The sequence below is a fragment of the Choloepus didactylus genome, chromosome 3 (genome assembly GCF_015220235.1).
Source record: "Choloepus didactylus isolate mChoDid1 chromosome 3, mChoDid1.pri, whole genome shotgun sequence".
NCBI classification, from domain to species: Eukaryota; Metazoa; Chordata; class Mammalia; order Pilosa; family Megalonychidae; genus Choloepus; species Choloepus didactylus.
This window is the reverse complement of record NC_051309.1, coordinates 199,265,525-199,282,212: the sequence shown is the minus strand read 5'-3', so window position 1 is coordinate 199,282,212 and position 16,688 is coordinate 199,265,525. Positions and strand designations below refer to the sequence as shown.

General features: G+C 37.8%; 1 protein-coding gene across 3 annotated transcripts in view; it reads right to left on the bottom strand.

The window, feature by feature from the left end:
• TRAPPC11 (trafficking protein particle complex 11) overlaps positions 1-16,688 on the bottom strand; it is an 85,783-nt gene that overhangs the window by 15,753 nt on the left and 53,342 nt on the right. For all 3 annotated transcript variants that reach the window (XM_037831077.1, XM_037831080.1, XM_037831079.1), the window contains exons 26-27: positions 3,338-3,449; positions 118-209 (exon numbers count right to left, since the gene is read on the bottom strand). In XM_037831077.1, the coding sequence (XP_037687005.1) occupies positions 118-209; positions 3,338-3,449 (204 nt within the window). The remainder of the gene's footprint in view (positions 1-117; positions 210-3,337; positions 3,450-16,688) is intronic.

The following is a 16,688-nucleotide window of genomic DNA, read 5'->3' as shown; positions in this document are numbered from 1 at the left end:
TTTTGTGAAAGTTGAAAAATTTTTAAAAATAAAAAATTTAAAGAATAAAATCTTAGAAGTGAAAATAAAAATTACCATTGCATTCTTTTATCCAAGTAAAATTTGAATTACCATTACCTGCATTCACATGGAGAGGAATATTTTCTACAATCACATGTGGCAGAGTGATGATAGTACTGATGATAGGGATGTTTTCCATGGCCGAAGTCCTATGGCAGAAAAGATCATCTTTTAAACTTACATTGCATGTAAGAGGTTAATAAATAAAAAATAAATAGGGAATACGTATATTCACCAACTAGTTTCAAAGGAAAGATAAATTATCCATTTCCCAAAAGTTTATTAAGAAAACTAGCTTTGTAAAGTAAGAGCTTTTAGAATTCCATTTATGTTCTGAGTATTCCCAGTTAACAAATGTTATAACCCGACACTGCTGTTTGTTGCCAGTGGGTGATGAATGAAGGAACTGTGCCACAATGAAACACACCATTTTAATACAATGTGCTGGTACTTAAGGCTTTCTCGGTGCAGGAAGAACTGCAATGATCTACTCTGTTACACAAACTCTTATCTCCTTGAGGAGTGTTCACAGACAGGCAGAGGTCTGTAGACCACCCTTTAAAGAACACTATCATAACACTGCAAGTACACAGCAGAAACTGAAGAATTAAAAACAGTTTACTATCACTAAACATAGTGGTGTTCCAGTGTTTTCTGAGATAATGTAACACTATAAATCTCAAATATTTTCCCCATATTATAGTTAGGTGGGAACTAAAGGGGCAGCTGGTAACTATCTAACTGAAGAAAGTCCTTAAGAAGCATCTGCATCCAGGAGTGGAAGAGCTGTCCTGATGTGCAAATGCCTACAGAGCAAAGCAACAGGCAAAAACATGTAACCCCTCACCATTAATAAATAAATATATCCTTATAGTATTAAGGCAGCATGATGGAACAATTAAGCAGTGCCTTCAAAATGCTATTTCAACTCATACAACAACTAAACTAAACATCAATATAGAATTACACACAGATGATAAATTCAGACAGGGGAAAACAAGGACAAGGTAAGTTAGATTAGTTCTTTTTGTTCTTTAATGATGTTACTTATTTTTCTTTTCACATTTTTAAATAATAGAACTGTATTCCCTATTCTAATATTTATTATGAAACAATTAAAAATAAAAAGAATAACACATCAAATATTATGTATCTACCTTCCAGTCTAACAAAGAAAATACTACCAATACAGTCCTGGGAACCCCTTCCTACTTTCATCTCTTCCTCCCCTCCTGAAGTAACCACTCTCCTGGAAATTCGGTATCTATTATTCCTACGTTTTTCCTTACACTGTTCCAAATTATGTATGTAGCCCTAAGCAATAAAAGTATGCATGTTTTGCAATTTTATATAAATGGAATTTGTTTATATTTACACTACAGTTTGTTTTATTCACTTAACATTAATATGTTGATAGGTATAGCTTTGGTTCATTTCAGTTTCACTGATACATAGTCTTCCATTATATGAATGTGTCACAACTGATCCACTTTCCTGTCAATATTTCATTTGTTTCCAATTTTTTATTATGAATGTGTCACAGTTTATCCACTTTCCTTTCAATATTTCATTTTTTCCAATTTTTTATTATTATGATCAGTGTTGCTATGAACATTCTTAGACCTATCTGCTTTCTGTACCTGGTTGAGATGTCTCTGAGGACTGCAGAATACAAACATCTTCAACTTTACCAGGTGCTGATGCAAGTGTTCCAAATCAATTGATTCCATTTATAATTATTCAAATTAATAACCTTGGTATATTGTTAAACCATCTTATTTTTCTAAACTAGTGGGAGTACATTTGAATGTCTGTGTAGCTTTAATCTGTCATTCCCAATGACGAGGAAGGCTGAGCTTCTTTCTATGTTTATTGGACATCTAGCTTCCTCGGCTTAAGTTAAACTACCCTCTCAAGTATTTTGCTCAACCTCCTGTTAGGTTACTTGTCTTTTTCTTAGGATTTGTTGAAGTTCTTGATATGAATATTAATCTTTTTTCAGTTATATATGTTGCAAACATCTTGCCCCAGTTTGTATTTTGTCTTTTAACTTTCTTTATGGTGGTTTTTAACAAACAGAAATATTTAATTTATAAGAAATCAAATTCATCAGTTTAGTGGCTTCTACCTTTTGTGTTTTGTTTAAAGAAACTCTTCCCTACTCCAAAGTCATAAAATTTCTCTTTCATATTTTCTACTAAAAGTAACAAAATTTTGCTTTTTACAATCAGATCCTTAACATATCTGTAATTAATTTTTATTTACAGTGCAGTGCACAGTACAGATCATTTTTTTTCTTGAGTGGATAGTCATTGTTTGGCACTAATTACAGAACAGTTCATCCTTTCCCTACTGAACTGCAATGCTGCCTCTGTAAGATATTTCCATACATGGGTAGATCCACGGATCTATTTCTAGACACTCCCTTCTGTTCCACTGGTTTATTTACATATCCCTGTGCCAATACTACACTGTCTCTACTACTGCAGACTTATAATCAGTCCTGGCATCTGGCAAGGCAATTATCTTTGCCTAGTTTTACTTCTGGAGTGTCTTGACTATTTCTGATTCTGCCTTTCTGTGTAAATATTAGAATCAGAGTCAAGTTCCACAAAACAAAATAAGACAAAACAAAAAAACTGTTGCAACTTCAACGGAAAGTGCATTGAATCTATAGATCAATTTATAATATTAGATCTGCCCCAAGACCATCGTGTATCTCTCCCATTTATTTAGGTCTTCTTTTAATGTTTTGAAAAGTTTTATAATTTTCCTCATAAAGTTAATGCATATCTTCTGTTAGACATAGTCCTCAATATCTCATAATTTTTGTAATACCTAAATTAAACTGTACATTGTCTAGCAGTTTACTACTGACAATTGATTTTTGTATATTGATGCTAGATTCAGCAATTTTGCTGAACTCCATTACTCCTAATAATTTGTTCATTCCCTTGGGTTTTCTATGTAGATAATCTTATTGACTGAAAATAAGGACAATTTTGTTTCTATTAGCATTTTTCAGCAGTTCTATTTTCAGATTTAGTTTGGCTAAACGTTTATCAGCATATAAGTCACAAACTGTAACAAAGATAAATTAATGTTTAATTATCCTTTTCACTTTTTAATTTTTGTGTTTCTGACAGAAACTGAAGAGTAACTTCTATCTACTCTCCAGAATGACAGAACCTCAACTATTAAATGACGATGACAGAGAGTAAAGGTTTAAGACCAACAAAGACATTAAAAAAAAAGGTAGGATTGATATAATTTTTACCTCTTCCAGGAGATAATATAATGCCCAGTTGCTACTCCACCTTCAACATTTCCAACAGATGGGCACTGAAGACAAAAGCATTCACTAGCACTCTCTCCAGTCTGTAAGACAACTGTGAGAAAGAGCCTTTATAATCCTTATGCATGTAGGAAAGGCAAGTGTCATATCCAAGCAACACAACTAAAAAGAAACACTTTATCATTTATATATTAGTTGTAGAGACCTGGAAACTAAAGCTGAGAGATGGTTAAGTGACTATGTCAAGGTCACAAAACTAGTAAGTGCTTGAGGTGATAAATCAAATCATTTCCCTGATTTCCCTATTCAGTATTTTTCTAAAATATTAATATTCCATTATAGTAAGAACAAGTGAGGCATCACATGTCCATGGCAAGTTCCTACTGGAACAAATGCCAGGAAAACATCTAGAAACAGAAACATTTCAGGGTAGGGAAAAAGAAAAAACTTTAGCTACTCCTCAAAGTCTCAAAATGTCATTCCAAATAACTAGCTTTCTCTGACTCAACACATACTTCTGATACCATTCAACTGGAAATATATCACATATTGCCTCATTATTGCCTAAGGTGGCTACCCAACTATTATGCAAGAACGCTTTCTGCTTGTCAATTTTACAGTAATCCCTAATGACAAGATAACTACTCATCTATAGCAAGCCTTCACTACATTTCAGTACTTCACAACCTGCACTATCACTCTTTTATAAAAAAGTGAACAACAGTGCCTAATGCTAACCTTAGCAAATCTGTGAATGAAATTCTGAATACTACTAACAATAAAGCTCCTAAATATTTGTAATTGTTTTTATGGTTTTTCCAGTGAAGAAGGTTGTGACAGAGTAATGGAATTCTGATACAAGCAGTGGAAGACAAAAAAAGCTGGGTCAATCTTTACTTTAATGAACCAGTTTTAAGTTACAGTAGCAACTAGGACATGATATTGTAGCCTAGTAAGTGAAACATACTTGTCAGACCCCAAAAAAGAGAGTCTAACATATAGAAGGAATGTCTGATACAGGGGCCCTGCTGCTTATCTCATAGATACCAGGTGCACCATAAACTAAGGGTTGAACGCTGTTTTAGAAATCCCAGTCATAGTGGCACATAGACCCCAAAAGGGCAGATAAGGCAAGATCAGATAGGTCCATAAGATGAATGACCACAAACAAGCCAAAAGGCCTGCTTCCTCCACATAGATAACACAGTGCACATCAAAGAAGAGTAGTGTGTTAGAGCCCCAGTAACCAGTCAGCTCAGAAGCTGATAAGCCCTCAACCACTCAAAGCACAGGACACCCTTCCCTCCCCACATGGTTTTTTCCTTCAAAAAATGCTGCTCTCAGAGAGCCAGAGCCATTATCTTTCTTTCTTTTCTGCTGGCTCCCACCTGCTTTCTTCCTCTAATAAACCTTAAACTCTCTACTTAAACCATGACTCACTGTGTTGTATGGATTCCTGAACTACTCCGACCTAACATCTGGTGCCGTGACTTGGACACGGAGGTTCGACTGAAGCTTGAGTCTCCAGCCCCTTAAGGGGTAACAAGACAGCCTCTTTTGGTCAACCCCGTTCGGAGGACTGACTGAGATTTGGGTTTCCCAGCCCCTTGGGGCAACAGGGCAGCCTTCCAGTCGACTCCGTTCCTGGACTACATAGTCATTCAGGTTTCCATGCATTCAGCAGCTTGAGTCCATCAACTCAAACCACCTTAATGCGATGCCGCACACCCGCATGGCTCTCAAATATCTGCAACTAATTCGGCCTTAGGTAAGATCCTACTTAAGGATCTTTCTGCCCAGATCCTCCCCTTGAGAGTTTTGTTCAGTGTCCCATGGACACCCCAGCCCACTCAGTGTGGCGCCTAGGCCCGCTCTAACATGGCGCCCCAGCTTTGTAAGCCTAGCAAAATCTGAGCGCTTGTTCTAGTTTGCTAATGCTGCAGAATACAAAACACTGGAGATGGGTTGGCTTTTATAAAAAGGGGGTTTATCTGGCTACACAGTTACAGTCTTAAGGCCATAAAGTGTCCAAGATAACACATCAGCAATCGGGTGCCTTCACTGGAGGATGGCCAATGGCATCCGGAAAACCTCTGTTAGCTGGGAAGGCACATGGCTGGTGTCTGCTCCAAGTTCTTGTTTCAAAATGGCTTTCTCCCAGGACATTCCTCTCTAGGCTGCAGTTCCTCAAAAACATCACTCTTAGTTGCACTTGGGATATTTGTCGTCTCTCAGCTTCTCCAGAGCAAGAGTGCTTTCAAAAGCCATCTTCAAACTTTCTCTCATCTGCAGCTCCTGTGCTTTCTTCAAAGTGTCCCTCTTGTCTGTAGCGCCTCTTCAAAACATCACTCACAGCTGCACTGAGTTTCTTCTCTTTGAGTCAGCACGTTTATATGGCTCCACTGATCAAGGCATGCCTCCATGGAAATATCCCATCAGTTATCATCTACAGTTGGGTGGGGCGCATCTCTATGCAAACAGCCTAATCCAAACATTCCAACTTAATCCCCACTATTATGTCTGCCCCACAAGATTGCATCAAAGAATATGGCTTTTTCTGGGGGACATAATACATTCAAACCGGCACAGTGCTCAATCAAAACTCTCGATGCTCCGGGAGCATTTTTTCCCCACTGCAGCAGTCAAAGTAACTTGGGGGATGCCTTGAGCGAAAGACTGCAGGCAATTTCCTGACCCCCAATGACAAACCGGGGATGCCTGCTTGGTTGTTGTGACCAGGTTATATGGATCTGGGTTGTTAGTCTCACTTGAGCAACGTTTTGGGTGGCCTCTCTAAGCCTCCAGAGGAGTGGGGGGACTGTGAATTTCTCACAGGTGATCTCCGTAAGCCTCCCACGAGCATAGCCCCAACTCATGTCAGCCTCGTTCAGGGAAAACGTAAGCCTCTGAAGGAGCAGGAAACCGTGTATCTCTCACGGGTGATCTCCGTAAGCCTCCGGCGAGCAAAGTTCCCTAACAAACCACAAGCCTCTCAAATTTCTTAAATAATCATGGGTAATATACAGTCACTTTTCAGTAGCTCCAAAAGTGAATTTCCTCCTAAATCTACCTCCTCAGCTGTTTCAACTTCAATTAAAAGGGGAAGTAGAACCAACACAATTTGGCCGCAATATCCTTTAGAACAACAAAAACATTAGCCAGAAAATGGCTCTTTCAATTGGCAAATTCTCTCTGAACTTGATAATTTTATTCGGCGTAATGGCAAATGGTCTGAAGCCCCTTATTTTCAAGCTTTTTGGACTCTTTGATCCCGGCCATCCTTGTGCCACTCTGTCGCCTCCCACCAAATCATCCTCCTTCACAAAAAATCCTTCTAAGTCTTCCACTTTCCTCTCTACAAAAGTTAACCCTGAAAAGCTTTTAAGCAGCTTCTGCTTCTTTAACCCTGCAAGCCATCCCCCTCCTAACTCCTCTCTAACCCCTTCTGCTCCCCTCCCCTCGCCATTAACCCCCTACCCCCTTCTCGTCCCGTTGCCGCTGCCCTCTCAACTCACCCCGCCTGCGCCCAGCCTGCTCGCCGTCTGCGCGCCCCTCCCCCCGTCTCCCACATCAGCCCACCTCTCCCGGGCAGGGGTTTGCAGCGTAAACCCAGAGCACACATACCTGGCACAACTGGAGGATAAATGAATAAGGCGAAAACTCAAGTTACTGTCTCCTGCTGTTCTACTATCAACAAACCCACCCCATCCCTAACAACATTTAGCCTCTAATTACAAACACTGCATTTACATCCTAGTAAGCTGCTTCAATGTGTAGACAACCTCCTACTGTGCAGCCCCCCTGAAGCCTTATCGCAAAAACAGTCACTCTCCTTAACTACCTCCAACAGAAAGGATATAAAGTTTCCAAAACTTATTTCTCTATTTGATATGAGATCAGGTGAGCCTAACTATTTAAAACCGTGTTTTCAAATGCCCTGATCCATGTCTCATCGGCTGGACCCCTCAGCTCTGTGTCTACCAGCTGCCCAGAAATTTTTCCTAGAGTACTGGAACTGGGAAGTCCAGGTGGAAGCACCCACCACAGACAAACACCAAACACATCTGAGTTAAGGTAGCTTTGCAATTGAGACTTTCCCTGTGCTGGGTAAGTGTGTAATCTTTTGTTTATTATGTTCACTTTGCTTTCTTTTGTTTCAATTAGTCTGTTGTACAGTAAGGCTAATTAAGTTGATCCAAGGGTCGTGCATGCAAACTCAGTGGGTTTAAGCCCCACTAACTGTAACCCCAAATTTGTAGCTGTCCTTTTAAATTTTGTGCAGTTTGCACAGTTTGCATTTGTGTGAAAAACCAGTTACATTTAAACAGCTTCTACTCCTGTGTTCTGTCTTTATAATTTCTTTTGCTGTTGCTCAGCCATGGGAAACTCTCAAAATATGCCAGCTACATCTCCCTTAAAAACTATTCTTAATAATTGGTCTAAATTTGGAAAGTGTCATTAAAATTGTTAATGAGCCACAGCTGCAGCCAACTGGCCTTTATGTGTGGTATGGCTAGCTACAGCAAACTGTCTCTGTAAGTTAAAAGAAAAGTGACAGTTTAAAAAAAATATGCAGACTTCCACCTCTGCTTTAATATAAAGATTTTCAAAGCAATTAAATAAAAGAAATAATGTAAATGTGCTAGCCTATCAGTTTTTAAAATTAAGAAGTCAAAAAGACCTAGTCAAAAGGGTCTTTGCAAAAAACGTAAAATTGCTGGAAGGACATCAAAAGTAACTGATACAATTTAAAAATCAGCAAAAGCGCAAACTGTCAAACCAGTGTCATAAAATAATATCTCTACTAAGGAATCTGATAATGAGAACTTTCACTCCCTCTCTCTATAAAGAATGTTTTGTTTTAAATATTTAGCATCATTCTAACAAGTTTGATTTTGGTGGTAATAGCATGTTGTATAAAAGGTATAAAGAATGTTTTTCTAATTAAGGGGAAAAGGAAAGTAGCTTTGCCCTAAATGACTGATTGTTTAGGAATGTGAGATAAAGCCTGGATGGACAGGAATGTGGGATAAAGCCTAGATGGATACAGAAAGTTGCAGAAGGTTTGTAGAGTGGAAAATTTATTTCTGTAGTCAAAGTTGAAAGATAGATACAGAAAGCTGTAAAAAATCTGTGAAAACAATTATTTCTGTGGTCAAAGTTAAAAAATGGTAAAAACTAGTAATAACACTGCTTAACAACAGAACCTCAGAACTTAAAGACAAAAGTGGTTTTATAAAACAAAATAGCATTAAATATTTTAACCACCACCCAAAGCAGTAATTAACCTTCAATGTTGTGGGTATGTGCCTAATAATTCACAAAATATAAAACATTCCTCACCCTACTGCAAGCTCCTCACGTTACGGTCTTCTGCTGTTTTTATTATGAAAAAAGTTTCCTTAAATTATTAAAGTGTTATTTCTTAATAAAAGGTTGTAGAAGTGTTTTTCTGAGTAATCAGTGTAGGGAGCAAATAGTCTATTTTATCAAAATAACTTCTTGCACTTCACGTTAACATTATTATGTCCTTGATGGTTTATTTAAATTCTTGTATTAAGCACTCTTTACTTTTAAACATTGTCTGTAAGCACTCTCTACTTTTAAATTATTGTCTGTCCTTATACTCTTATTTGAATGGGAGATTACTTAATGAAACCCAAACTGGCTGAACCACTACCTATTAAGGCTCAGGCCTTTTCTAATAGAAACCATAGGTTTAAAATGTAACAAACAAACCTGTAACACTAGCACAAAGTCCCTTTAACAGCCTTGTTTAGCCAGTAAATAAAACTATGTTTACTCGTTTTATATTAAATAAAACTTTGTATAAAAATATTATTTGTTTTCTAAGCTATCCATGCCTCAAATAAATGTATCCATCAATTACTTAGTAATCACTGCAGTAAACCTGGAGTATATAGAGAAAACATCTTCACTTCAACTTGTCATCAAACCTCAAATATTTAACAGTATTAAGTTAGCACATGACATTAAAAAAAATAATAATAATAAGAGAATACTTTGCCAAGTAATTAATTAAATTAGAAAAACTTCTCCTTGTAATCACAAAGCAAAAGCTTTAACCCATATCCTCCTAATATGTCCCAAACCTACCAAGAAAGCTGCCTTAAAGCACATAAAAAGGTGGGCATAAAAGGCAGCCAAAAAATGGCAAATAGCAAAACCCTCTCAAATACTCTAATTTAACAGTTGTTATACAAGATTATAAAGCTTATTCATAACTGCACCCTTGTTCAGTAATATAGTAATCAACATATTCATAGAGCCAATATGCAATAAAAATTTAACAAAACTAAGAAAACAAAATACTTTCATGAATTTCAAAATACATGCAAAGTTAAACCATTGCGTGCATTTTTTTAAGAGAAACAACGCAACACCTATACATTCCATTAATCCTTGCCAAAAATTGTTTACTACTATTTCAAGATGCATTAACTAAAGTGTTTTAATTATTTAGCAATATTCTAACAAGTTTAAACCTATGTATATATTTTTTAGTCAAATGTTATAAAATGTTTTCCTATTTGAATAATCAATGTAAAAGGCAAAAAGTCTATCAAAACAACTTATTGCACTATATGTTAACTTTATCATGTCCTTGGTTGTTTAAAAATATTGTCTACTCACTTTTAAAAGAGCTAAGTCTTTTCCTTAACTTTAATTAAAAAAAAAAAAATACTGCTTCAAACCTAGTAACTTTTAACATTTTACTTTCTCAAGGTCAAACCCTAAAGAATATCTTTTTATTCTCAACAGTTACAAAGAATTTGTTCTTTCATCTTGGAAATAAATAAATAAATAGATAAACAGATAAACAGACTACTAAAAATGATTAAATTCATGTAATATAAGTTGCAGAAGAAATGTTTAGACAATGTTATAAAAATTAAAAACTTCTAACCTTCTTTTGGTTACTGATGTGTATAACATCAAACAACAATGTAGTACTGCTAGTTATAATTTCAGTTATTTTTAAAGAGTTATCTGTCACAAAACAGCCAAATTTCCTTGTAAGTTACATTGTTTTACTCTGATGCTTCTCGGAAAGTGCTTGCAGTTAGCTACAAGTCAGAGCTTCATCTTCAACAACAAAGAAACACTTTCACAAAGAAGCAAGGCAAGTATATAAATTATGTTCTACCCATTATCTAACATAACCCTAGTAAAAATGTAAAGAAAAATTAGACCTCTATTTTAATTGAAGTGCTTGCATGTTTAAACCAAGCTCCTAGTACTGTGCCTGCATGCTCTCTCCCCATCAGAGTTATTGGTAAGACCCATTTCTGTGGTCCCTAAAGCTATAAGGGTTGTCAACCACATCACACGGACGTGCTCCAGAAGTAGATGGGGACATGCTGTTACTGGAAACACCTTTTACTACAGACACCTTTGCCTCTGCCCACCAGACAAGACTCGATCACTCTGGCTTTTCAGTGGCCACTGCCTCCAGACTGGCACTGTAAAACAGCCCAATGGAACCCTGGAGCCCACCATCCTCTTTCCCAGAGGACCAACGACGCTGCGCTACAACTATACAAAGAAGATACCTCCCGGAGCTGTAATTGCCAGTGTGATGTGGTTGAAACTTAAAAACATAATTAACACTAAGGCCTGTTCTTATGAGGGGACACCATGTATGATATTGTAAACTTAACACCCAATGCAGCTCAGGAAAAACTTGAGCATTCATTAGCATTCAGTGCTACACTTATATACCAAATAAATATAACAATGTCTCTTCGATATTAAATCATATGCAAAATAATAATAATAATGTTAAAATTATAATAAACCAAATGCATTTTCTAAGTGGTTAATAAATTTACCATGGAATAGAAAATAGCCCTTATTACCATGGTTTTTATTCTGCTTGTCACTTGTTTGTCTTATTGTTGCCTGTATCTGTAAGTTTATGTCCAGAGCATCTTCCAAATTAATATAAGAACCTATTCACCTTTGCGTAGCAAAAAGCAGTTACAAGGGAAAAAAAACCTCCACCCACTTTTCCTTTTCAGAAGATGCTCACAAGATACCATTTCTTAAAAATAAGAAAATGTCTCATAAAAAGGAGGGATTTAATTATTGAGTAAGTCTGAGTAAGTAAGCAATATTCAATAAAACTTTCTCTCAAATTTTCTTTCATTCTTTTCTATGCAATATTCAATAAAACTTTCTCTCAAAATTTTCTTTCATTCTTCTCCATGCCTCTACAAGCTATTCTACTCCCCCTTATGGGGCCAGTAATTATCCTTATATTAATTTTCCTTTTTGCTCCTTGCCTCTTACAATGTCTAATTAAATTTATCAATAGGTCAATAACAGCTGTGACTAACCAGCAAAACTCCGAAAACATCCTACTGCTGCAATGAAAATTTGAAAATCTGCTCTTGCCGCAAAAAAAAGCCTCACTACCAGCTAGTTCCAGCAAAAAATAACTAAACATCAATCTAATAATGCTAGAACTTAGTTCAAAGCAACTCCTCCCCAACTCCGTCCATGCCCAGCCGGAAGTAGCTAAGAGACAAGTGCAACGTCCCTTTTCCCTACAAAGGTTGCTTCGAGCTAAGTTAAAGCGTTAACCCAAAATCAACCCAAACCCGTACCAATTTTTTATTAAAAATAAAAGGCAAGAATGTCAGACTCTAGGAAAAAAAGTCTAACATACAGAAGGAATGTCTGATACAGGGGCCCTGCTGCTTATCTCATAGATACCAGGTACGCCATAAACTAAGGGTTAAAGGCTGTTTTAGAAATCCCAGTCATAGTGGCGCCTAGACCCCAAAAGGGCGGATAAAGCAAGATCAGATAGGTCCATAAGATGAACGACCACAAACAAACCAAAAGGCCTGCTTCCTCCACATAGATAACACAGTGCACATCAAAGAAGAGTAGTGTGTTAGAGCCCTAGTAACCGGTCAGCTCAGAAGTTGGTAAGTCCTCACCCACTCAAAACACAGGACACCCTTCCCTCCCCACACGGTTTTTCCTTTAAAAATGCTGCTCTCAGAGAGCCAGAGCCATTATCTTTCTTTCTTTCTTTTCTGCTGGCTCCCACCTGCTTTCTTCCTCTAATAATCCTTAAACTCTCTACTTAAACCATGACTCGCTGCGTTGTGTGGATTCCTGAATGACTCCAACCTACTAATACTGAAGGGGGAAAAATGCATCAATTTAAATGTCTTGAGATAGCTTCCTCAGTGCATTCATATTTAAATCCCCAAAGGTCCTCCCAAATTCTGGGAAGTTAATGAAAATGATCACAATATTTATCAACGATTAACATTAGGGAAAAATTTGTGATATAGAAAAACTGTGTTTTTAATGTACTAAACACAAATTCTACAGCGCATTGCTATTCCTGGAGATTCAAACTAAGGAGTATTCATTAATGTAATAAACATTTATTGACCAACTACTATGATGCTGGCAAAACTAAACTAATACACAGTTCTGTCTCTAAAGGAGCACATAGTCTTGCAGGTGAGTCAGATCTATAAATAAATATTTACAATATGATGAAATAAGTGTTATAAGAGAAATATATACAAAATACCATGGAGTAAAGAGGGAATAATACTTAGCTCCTTTGAGAGGATCAGGAAGTCAAAGCTTACATGGCCTCTAAAGAGCAAGCAAGAGTCCAACAGGTTGAAAAAGAGGAGGAAGAGGATTTTATATAAAATAGCATGTTCAAAAGAAGATGGGAGCAATATTTGGTGAATGAAATAAATTTGGCTGGCTGAAGTCTGGGAAAGAACACAGGGAAGTAGAGAGATTGGTGAAGAAGAGGCTGGGAAGATAAGCCAGAGACTGATTGCAAAAAGTCTGGTATATTGGGAAAGTTTTTTTAAGGAACAACAAGCTCCAATTAGTTTTTCTGAGAAACCAAACTCTGGCAGCAGTATGAAAGATGGACTAGAGGAGAGGAGAATGACTGGCTAGAAGGAACCAGCTAAGAAGCTATTTCTAGAGGCCTGGTAAGATGATATGAGGATAGCAGACTGGAGATGAGAAGCCAGATTTAAGAGTTGTTTGCAAGTAGAACTTGGTGTCAGTCTGGATGTGAGCATGAAGAAGTCTAATATTTTCTCTGCAGTTTCTCTAACTGAACTATAGTATACAGGCAGCCAAAGGCAGTTGAAGACATATAGAGAAAGAAAAGGGGGCCCAAAGTTAGGATCTTGGAAATGACCAACATTTAAAGGCCAAGAGAAGGAATCAGCAAAGAATGGGCAGATAACCAGCTTTTGCAGAGTACTTGTTATGACCATTGGGCTAAAATATTTCATATATGTTATTTCCTTATTTCATGTATATTATCTCCTTTAAGTCTGAGAAATAAGTGATAAAATGAACCATTCTGAGAAGTAGTCAATGAAACAAAACAAACTATCCAAGTTAACAAAAGAACAAGTAACAGGGATGAGAACTGAATCTAGTTCAGTCTGACACTAAAGCTAATGATTATTCCAAATTAGCACAGTGAGGAGACAAAGGAGAGGACAGAGAAAGGAAGCAGAATCAGAAATAATGATGTCCAGAAATGCTAGAGAAAAGCAAGTTTCTAGAGAGAGAATGACAAAAACTTGGCATTCTGAAAGCATAAAATGTCTTTTGTTATTATTGTTTTATTATCATTACTATAGAATATGAAACATATTTTTAGTATTTAAATAAATAAGAGACACTTTGGGGCATACTTTATTTTTATCTTTTGATCTTACATAAAGATCCGATGCCTATCAGATTCTGAGGGAAAATGATGCCTCCTTTATGATGCAGTTTCCTAAGATGCATAGAAGCAAAGCATGGAGACTGCCTGTTGTTTCTGGTGATTTATTTTTGATTTATTGATGATTTACTGATGTATATGGAAACTGATTTTCAGGGAAGATGGAAAAAATATGATGGAATTCTGGTAACTGCTCATCTAATTTTAATCTGTATCACCAATCAACTATAACCCGTAACACTGAAGTCAAGCAGTGGATAATACAGCAAATAAAACAACTCATTTATATATGGTTTTAAGAACACATTACGATTTTTTTTTTCTCAGAATATTTACCTTTATTATTCAGTTGAGTACAATTTTGCTTGGGTTAATATTAAAACTACTTTCATTCCCCCAAAAAACTCAAGAAGCATACAACCTAAAAGTACACTGCACCAAAAAGATATCATCCTAGGATTCAATGTGTTCTATAAAAAATCATTTTACTTGATGATTTAGAAAAGTTATCTTTTACTTTTCTACAGTTTTCCAAATTTCTAATAAACAACTTTTCCCATCTCAACTTAAAAAACAAGAGAATTCCTTAATTAAAAATTACTAAGAAAAAACAATCAGGGAGGCGGGGCAAGATGGCGGATTGGTGAGGTGTATGTTTTAGTTACTCCTCCAGAGAAGTAGGTAGAAAGCCAGGAACTGCGTGGACTGGACACCGCAGAGCAATCTGACTTTGGGCATACTTCATACAACACTAATGAAAACGTGGAACTGCTGAGATCAGCGAAATCTGTAAGTTTTTGCAGCCAGGGGACCCACGCCCCTCCCTTCCAGGCTCAGTCCTGTGGGAGAAGGGGCCATTAGCGCTGGGAAGGAGAAGGGAGAACTGCAGTGGCAGCTCTTATCGGAAACTCATTTACTGATCCAAACTCCAACCATAGATAGAGACCAGACACCAGAGAATCTGAGAACAGCCAGCCCAGCAGAGAGGAGATAGGCAAAGCAAAAAACAACAAGAAAAACTCAAAAATAAAAGCGGAGGCTTTTTGGAGATCTGGTGAACATAGAAAGGGGAAGGGCACAGCTCAGGCACTGAGGCTGATTTGCAAATCCCGAAGAAAAACTGATCTCTCTGCCCCCTGGATCTTTCCTTAATAGCCCTAATTGCTTTGTCTCTTAGCATTTCAATAACCCATTAGATCTGCCAGGAGGGCCCTTTTTTTTTTTTTTTTTTAATCTTTTTTTCTTTTTCTAAAACAATTACTCTAAGAAGCCCAATACAGAAAGCCTCAAAGACTTGCAATTTGGGCAGGTCAAGACAAGAGCAGAACTAAGAGAGCTCTGAGACAAAAGGCAATAATCCAGTGGCTGAGAAAATTCACTAAACACCACAACTTCCCAAGAAAAGGGGGGCATCCGCTCACAGCCATCATCCTGGTGGACAGGGAACACGTCTGCCCGTCACCGGCCCTATAGCCCAGAGCTGCCCCAGACAACCGAGTGTGACGGAAGTGCTTCCAATAACAAGCATACACCACAAAATTGGGCGTGGACATTAGCCTTCCCTGCACCCTCAGCTGGTTGTCCCAGAGTTGGGAAGGTGGAGCAGTGTGAATTAACAAGTGCGATTCAGACATCATTTCAGCAGACTGGGAGCCTTCCTACACAGCCCTGCAGCCCAGAACTGCCCTGGGGGGACGGCACTCACCTGTGACATAGCACAGTCACCCCTCAACAGAGAAGCAGGGGGTACAAGGCCTGGAAGAGGGACCCACTCACAAGTCTCAGGAGCCACATGCCAATACCAAGGACTTGTGGGTCAGTGGCAGAGACAAACTGTGGCAGGACTGAACTGAAGGATTAGACTATTGCAGCAGCTTTAAAACTCCAGGAACACCAGGGAGATCTGATTGTTAGAGCCACCACCCTCCCTGACCGCCCAGACACACGCCCCTTACATAGGGCGGGCAACACCAACTACACACGCAAGCTTGGTACACCAGTTGGACCCCACGGACTTACTCCCCCACTCACCGCAGAGGCAAAGCAGGGGAGAACTGGCTTGAGGGGAACAGGTGGCTCATGGACGCCACCTGCTGGTTAGTTAGAGAAAGTGTACTCCATGAAGCTATAGATCTGACAAATTAGAGATAAGGATTTCAATTGGTCTACAAATCCTAAAAGAACTCTATCAAGTTAAGCAAATGCCAAGAGGCCAAAAACAACAGAAAAATTTAAAGCATATGAAAAAAACAGACGATATGGATAACCCAAGCCCAAGCACCCAAATCAAAAGATTAGAAGAGACACAGTAGCTAGAGCAACTAATCAAAGAACTAAAGATGAAGGATGAGACCATGGCACGGGATATAACAGGCATCAAGAAGAGCATGAAACAGGATATAAAGGACATCAAGAAGACCCTAGAAGAGCATAAAGAAGACACTGCAAGACTAAATAAAAAAACAGATGATCTTATGGAAATTAAAGAAACTGTTGACCAAATTAAAACAATTCTGGATACTCAAAGTACAAGACTAGAGGAAGCTGAACAACGTATCAGTGACCTGGAAGATG